Consider the following 7,239-nt stretch of genomic DNA (forward strand, 5'->3'; position numbering starts at 1 on the left):
TACATACCTCTTAGGTCTCAGGATGGGGCTTGGGCGGGTGTATTAGTGGTGGTTGGGCCTGTTGCTCTGCTCATGGCCTGGGCATATGTGCGGCTGTCATGTTGAGGTCCTTCCTGCAGGGACCTGCTGGGGCTGCGGTTGAGGGTGATGTCCTTCAGGTCCTGGCAAAAGTTGGGACTGCTGCCTTATAGAGATGGACCTGGTCATAAAGGCTGTTAAATTCTTGAGTGTAGTGGTGGCCAGGTAGAAGTTAGGTTTTGAGGCACAGTCCCAGGACATGCTTGCATTCACCCGTTGTATGGTGGCAGGGTGAAAGTACTTCTGTGGTAGCAGGGTGGAGATGACCACTCGTGTGTTAGGGAAAGTGGAAGAAGCTTTTTCAATCACTCCCTTGAGTGCTGTCCACCCTTTCCTGCTGGCCCCTTACGTCGTTTCTGCACGTATGAATCATGATGCGGCTGGGAGACTCTAGTCTGTCCTCTGACAACAGCTCCAAGGTAGCTTAGTAGGCTTATTAACTTAGCTTTATATACCAAAATTACCTAAAGGTTATTATATCTTACATTTTGGCTTCAGAGGTAGCTTCAGACTGAACATTACTCACTCCGTTTTTGGTTGGATGGTATTTCCAGGTTTCTGCTGTGTTTCTTCTGCAGGTTTTGGTTTGCCAGTGTTTTCTTGATAGTCCTTAGTAGTAAGAATCATTCTGGGTAATTTTGTCCAAAATCAAGTTTTTATGTTTAGAATTTGGATTTGGAGTGAAGGTTTTGTAGTAGAGGGTAGTATCCTGTATAAGTCCTTGTGAAAAAATGTTTATCCAACTCTGATTCTATTTTTTTGCAGAAGAATTCAGGAGCTCATGACCTCTCTCTATCTACCCTACTCATGACACATAGGCTACTTGGAACATGTTTATCTTATCTTTTATATTATATGAACATATTGTGTGTCTGTAAAATAATTAAAATAAATACATTTGAATCATCATGTCTTTTAACATTTGATCAGCATTTGTCCACTTTGCTCGATTTGGGATCTCTAGCAGAAGCCTTCGGTACTGGGTGTAGTAGTGAGATTCTGCTGGGTCTACTTGGGAGTGAAATAGTAGACCAGGTAGCCCAAAGGGCTTTAAAATAAGATATAATTCATATTAGAGGTGATGCGATATTAGAGACCATTATGATAGAAACGGTGCAACAGAGCCCAAGGACCTGCATTTATATGCCTTCCAAAGAAAGGTTGGTGGACCAAGATTCAAGGGTCAGACAAGGAAGGAAGAGAGTCTGCTCAACTGTGTCTAGGACATTGTACATTGAACTCTTCATTATATCTGGTTGGCAAGCATGCAAATGGTTTGTGTATGGAGTGGTTGATGAAACAGTGAAGCATGTGTTGTTGTATTGTTGTTAAGTACTGGTAGGCCTATGTGGAAGAGGATTGATGTGCAGGATTATTGAGGTTGGATGGGGATGAGGGGGTTGTAAGGGATTTGAGGAATGTGGGAGGGTTTGTTAGAAGGGCTCTTTTTTATTTTCTTAGTAGTACAGGATTAAGATAGGAGGGTTTAGTTTCTCTTAATGTTTGTTTCTTTATGAATTTAGTCTGTAAACTGTGATTGACTACACACTCCAGTACAGTAGGTGGCGGCATGTACTTCTAACGTTTGTTTGCGGACTACCATAATATTATAATAGATGAAGAAGCAACTTCAGGCTGATCGCTCGATTTAGCAGAAATTAAATCGTTGGAAACGTCATAAACATATTCTATTAAGTAATGTATTAACGCTTAATCGTATGGAGGTTGACTAATAACATGGGTATGTGGCTACATTGTCTGCACAATGATGGCTTTAACGTCCTGTTGCCTAAGCCAGACAAGCCACTATAGCTAGCTAACGTTAGGTAGTTAGCTGTTCTAGCTAGCTAAATATTAGCTAGCGTTACTTGTTAGTTGTTAGCTAGCTATTATGCTAAAGTCCATATAGACGTCTGCAGTATTGTCAATAACTGTCTTGTTGTATTACTTACTTCTGGCTTCATTACAGCAGTAGCTATGAGTTCAACTTGTCCGGGACTGTATTGCGGCAAGACGTTAATAAATGGCTCCTTTGATGGAGAATGTGGGGTGAGTAGCTCCAGCTGAATGTTAACAAACGTCATCGATCTAGCAAGGCTGTTGAAATGGCATTCTACTGTAGCTACTGTAACACAAGCTATGTTTCCGTAACCTAGTAGTATGCTATGCCCACACACTAAAATGTAGTTGAATGATCAGGTATGTCCCAGAGGAGAGAGGACTAGCATGCAGAAGATCTGTGAGAAGTGTACAGAATCCCCAGAACTTTATGACTGGCTGTACCTGGGCTTCATGGCAATGCTGCCACTGGTTCTACACTGGTTCTTCATTGAGTGGTATTCTGGAAAGAAAAGGTAATGCCTCACATTCAGGCCAAATTACTGCAGACATAACCAATGATGTATTTGGTCACCATAACCCATGGCCAATATCCTGCATATTGTGACATTTACTGCGGCGGTGCTTTTTGAAAGGAGGATTTTAACATTGTCCTGTAGTAGCCTACTTGGTAACTCGCTTTAATGTTTCTGATATTATGTATATTTTTCTGCAGCTCCAGTGCCCTCTTCCAACACATAACTGCCCTGTTTGAGTGCAGCGCTGCGGCTGTGCTGACTCTACTGGTCAACGACCCAGTGGGTCTGCTGTCTATCAGGTCCTGCAGAGTCCAGATGCTGTCAGACTGGTACACCATGCTGTACAACCCCAGCCCAGACTATGTCACAACTCTACACTGCACACAGGAAGCAGTCTTTCCCCTGTGAGTAGTCTATGCCTATGTTGTCCACGTCATGAATTGGACCTATACACTTTGCACTTGTAGGGCTGCTTTCACAGCCAGTCCTGGACCAAAAGCATGTTGAAATAGCTTTTTAGTCCAGTATTAAGTTCAATCTCTGTCTCAACTGTCTCCTAATGAACTGATATGAATTGGCAATGAGTTGAACATGTAAGAGATAATCAGCAAGGGGCTATGCCTGCTATTGAAAATAATGAACGACGTGGAAGGTGTATTTTCCAGAGAAAGCATAGAGCCCTAAGTTGATTGTCCTTTTTATACCATGGCTATAATTTAACACATTTGCCGCTAGAAATGTGTTCATTTGCAGGTAGAAATGTGTTCAACATCCACCGAAGTAGCTAGCAAGTTTACTCGATAGCTACAGTAGTTGCCGTAGTTTAGCTAACCAAACCATCAGTCCTAGCTTGCTATTATGAAAGTCGATTTCAACATGTCAATACATTTTTCAATGTGACTTTCTCTTTCAAAAGCTATAGCCATTAAATTCTACCGTGATGATATACCGTGCGTTATAGGGAAATAATGCACGCTCTAGAATGCTCTTCAAGCCATTCAGAAACGAGTATTCAACAATGTCATGGTATAAATGAAATTGGTTGGTATGTTCAGAGCATTGTGCACAGTGTGATGTGAGCTGTTTTGTTAATTGAATAACATGGCTTATCATATTGTGTTCGCAGGTACACTATGGTTTTGATCTACTACGCCTTCTGTCTGGTTTTCATGATGCTCCTGCGTCCACTCCTGGTCAAAAAGATTGCCTGTGGTCTGGGGAAATCTGACCGCTTCAAGAGCATCTACGCTGCTCTCTACTTCTTCCCTATCCTGACAGTCCTGCAAGCTGTGGGAGGCGGCCTCCTCTGTGAGTAATGCTTTCAGATGAGGGTCCAGTCAGGTTCGGTCTAGTCAGGTTAAGTCCAGTTTGCATTTATATAGTATTGCTTGTTACATAATTGATTTATATGAAATGCATTCTTTTGAAGAGCGACTGCCTTTAAAAAGCAACAAATCCCTTTTAAAATGTCATCAGTCAGTCAGAAATGGTGTAAATAGGATAATTTTGGTCATAAAGTCAGTCTCGTCTATAACAGAGTTTGGAACATCCGTGTGTCACAACTGGTAAATTGAGGTTGGGTTTTGATTTGATGTAATTTTCCCACTGACATGGGGAGAAAAACGGCAGTGGTTGCACTCTATCCAATAGCCTAGACAGTGAGAAGGACATGCCCAGAAGCTCTGAATTTGTTTATATAAGACTTGCACTTTTTTTTTTTTTTTTTACACACCTCCAAGACAGAAATCTTAAATGTCTAATTAGCAACAGAAAAACACACTTGCCAATCGGCATGTTCAGTCGCTCTTTAAGGCCAGAGGTCTTGTGGCCTTGGAAGCCCAGGATTCTTATGTTCTGTTTGAAGGACTGAGGAAGTTCTCTTCAGGACGACTATAAATATTTGTGGAGTATGCATGGAAACTAGTGACACGTTAGAGTAGCTGACCCAGGCATACATGTAGCTGAACCAGGCATACATGGATGCCAGAGTCGACCTGGGTTCAAATCCAGCGAATTGGCGGATTTGAACCCAGGGGTTTTGGCGGCGGCAGGTAGCCTAGTGGGGCGGCAGGTAGCCTAGTGGTTAGAGCGTCGGGCCAGTAACCAAAAGGTTGCTGGATCGAATCCCTGAGCTGACAAGGTAAAAATCTGTCGTTTTGCCCCTAAACAAGGCAGTTAACCCACAGTTCCCTGGTAGGCCGTCATTGTAAATAAGAATTTGTTCTTAACTGACTTGCTTAGTTAAATAAAGGTTAAATATTTTTCTTTAAATGATTGCCCTTTGACTCACCAGCCTATCTTTCCAGTCTTTCTAATACTTCACTAGCCCTTCAAAAATGAAGAAACTAGTAAAAATGTTAAGAAATGCAAAACTAGTCCTTTTATAATTAAACAAAAATAAGTCCAATATTTTGCATGGGTGGAGCACCAAAGAGGTTGTTTCTGAATTATTCTGCCTTGCAACAAGCTAGTGGTAGGAAAATACACAGACAAAACATGGAAAAAAAACTAATACGGGAATGCCTCCAGAGGGGAAACATCATTTTTGCTCAGAGCAAATCAAATGTGAGTGTTAACAGCCAGCGCTCCCATTCAAAAGCAAAATCCAAAACTGAAGTTCTCCAGACTTCCAATGACTTTGGTATTTTCTGTTTATTTCAGATTATGCTTTTCCATACATTATTTTGGTGTTGTCCCTGGTTACTCTGGCAGTGTACATGTCAGCCTCAGAAATACAGGTAAGAAACTCCTTATTTTATATTTACTTAACATTTGTGATCAATCAGTCAACATCATTGTATTAGAACATATCCAATTTCCTATTTGTTTACTCCTATCCATAGTCTTTCAAGAATCTCATTGCCAAGAAAAAGAGGTTGGTGGTGCTCTTCAGTCATTGGCTCCTTCATGCGTATGGCATCATCTCCATCTCCCGATTGGATAAACTAGAGCAGGACCTGCCTCTATTGGCCCTGGTACCTGGACCTGCCCTCTTCTACCTTCTCACTGCCAGGTTCACTGAACCTAGCCGGATTCTGTCAGAAGGCGGCAACGGCCACTAGAAGTATTATAGAGGGATGTGGGGATTAATATCCACCTATCAATTCAGAAGGTGTTGTGCAATAGACATATGGACAATAGTCTTTACTGACTCCTCTGAGTATGGTAGTATGATGACTGCTGCATGCAGGATTGATGGTGTGAGTTCATCTCACAGGGAGACGGAAGATTTTATTATATTTATGCAACTAAGGTGGGAAAACAATCACCCTATGCACATACAGTATGTCTATAATCTATAAAGCTCCATATATGTGTTGTAAATTATTGAATGTTATTGTGTTGATGCTTGTGTACACTTCAATGTTGTTGTCTAAGGCCTAAGATGTACTGTTCCTCATGGAGGCTGTTATACATGTTGTGTATAAACATATTCACTCTTTAATATTTTATGCTCAACATCCTTGATTGCTTTAATCGCCGATATCCTTGGTTGTTGTTTTGAAATCGATTGAGGTCTCTGGATTGTCCCAATAGTTTAAGTTAAGTTTTCTTGAGTTAAATCTAATGTGCCAAAAACTCTGAACACGTGCATACGCCCAGAGGCACATACAATGGTTCACTATAACCTAATATTAATCGTTACACGTTGATGCATTTAAATTATTTTGCTTGTAAGTTTTTTAAATGGAAATTATATTGCCTTTTCCCCATAAATTCTGTTGTGGAAATACACTGTTGAATAGTAAGCAAGTGAAATCGTGAATTTGTTTCATGCCTGCTCATAGAATGCCTGTAAATGTATAACAATGAAAGTGTTGATTAGATCTATATCATTTTATTGCACTGTAATTTTAAAACATACAAAACAAGGACTTGACTAGCTAGATTTGACTATTGTGAAAACTGTCAGAAGTGTTGTTCAAATTAGATTTTCTGAAATAAAAATTACAAGTGTGTACCATCTGATATGACTTTAATTTGTGTTTAGTTTTTCTAACAACAGTTGTGTTGATGTAATTCTTTGTCTCACTTTAGTTGCTCTCTACTTTTAAGTGTAATGTTTGATTTAGTTCTGGCCAACAGGAAACTCATGCCCTTCAGTTCTTCCTGTAGTATATTGTTGAGGTCCCCCAGTTGGAACTTCCTGATGTGGATCTTGGTCATGCGTCTGTGGATAACCTCCAAAAACTTGTGGTCTCTCTGAAGATTCCTGAAGTGTTGAATTAGTCATTAGATGATTTTGTCAATAATAGCCAATACCACGACGGCCCTCGAACTTCACTGGACTTTATGGAAACCGTATATCCTGAGGATGCATTTATTGTAGCTGGGGGTTTTAACAAAGCAAATTTGAGGAAAGGCTCCCAAAATTCTATCAACATAGTGATTGTTGTACTTGCTCTGCTAAAACTCTCGACCATTGTTATACTACCTTCCGGAATGCAAAAAGGCCCTCCATTCGGCAAATCGAACCACGATTCCATCTTGCTCCTCCCCTCCTATAGGCAGAAATTCAAACCGGAAGCACCGTGGTAAGAGCTATTCAAAGCTGGTTTGACCAATCGGGAATCCACGCTTCAAGATTGTTTTGATCACGCGGACTGGGATATGTTCAGAGTAGCTTGAGCAAATCATTTTCGACACATACCAATACGGTGAATGAGTTTATCAGGAAGTACATAGGAGATGTACAGTGCCTTGCAAAAGTATTCATTCACCTTTACGTTTTTCCTATTTTGTTGCATTACAACCTGTAATTTAAATGGATTTTTATTTGATTTCATGTAATGGACATACACAA

At 40.6% G+C, this 7,239-nt stretch overlaps 1 protein-coding gene across 4 annotated transcripts; it reads left to right on the forward strand.

Annotated features, from left to right (window-relative positions):
- The first annotated feature begins 1,658 nt into the window (after positions 1–1,658).
- Positions 1,659–6,404, forward strand: LOC109894362 (JNK1/MAPK8-associated membrane protein). Of its 4 annotated transcripts, none has more exons than XM_020487806.2 (7): positions 1,659–1,773; positions 2,048–2,127; positions 2,278–2,432; positions 2,633–2,839; positions 3,562–3,743; positions 5,097–5,173; positions 5,279–6,404. In XM_020487806.2, the coding sequence occupies exons 2-7, from the start codon at positions 2,056–2,058 to the stop codon at positions 5,495–5,497; spliced, it is 912 nt and encodes a 303-aa protein (XP_020343395.1). In that variant the 5' UTR covers positions 1,659–1,773; positions 2,048–2,055; the 3' UTR covers positions 5,498–6,404. The 4 variants fall into 4 exon arrangements, with proteins under 4 accessions (XP_020343395.1, XP_020343393.1, XP_020343394.1 ...); XM_020487804.2 differs by having other exon boundaries at positions 1,672–1,819; XM_020487805.2 differs by having other exon boundaries at positions 1,686–1,819; positions 2,051–2,127.
- The last annotated feature ends 835 nt before the right edge of the window (positions 6,405–7,239 follow it).

This window comes from Oncorhynchus kisutch, linkage group LG7, assembly GCF_002021735.2.
Source record: "Oncorhynchus kisutch isolate 150728-3 linkage group LG7, Okis_V2, whole genome shotgun sequence".
In the NCBI taxonomy this organism is placed as follows: domain Eukaryota; kingdom Metazoa; phylum Chordata; class Actinopteri; order Salmoniformes; family Salmonidae; genus Oncorhynchus; species Oncorhynchus kisutch.

Coding starts and splice junctions, on each gene's coding strand:
- LOC109894362 (XM_020487804.2), top strand. Junction 2,433..2,632: donor TGGTATTCTGGAAAGAAAAG/GTAATGCCTCAC, acceptor ATTTTTCTGCAG/CTCCAGTGCCCTCTTCCAAC. Junction 5,174..5,278: donor TGTCAGCCTCAGAAATACAG/GTAAGAAACTCC, acceptor TCCTATCCATAG/TCTTTCAAGAATCTCATTGC.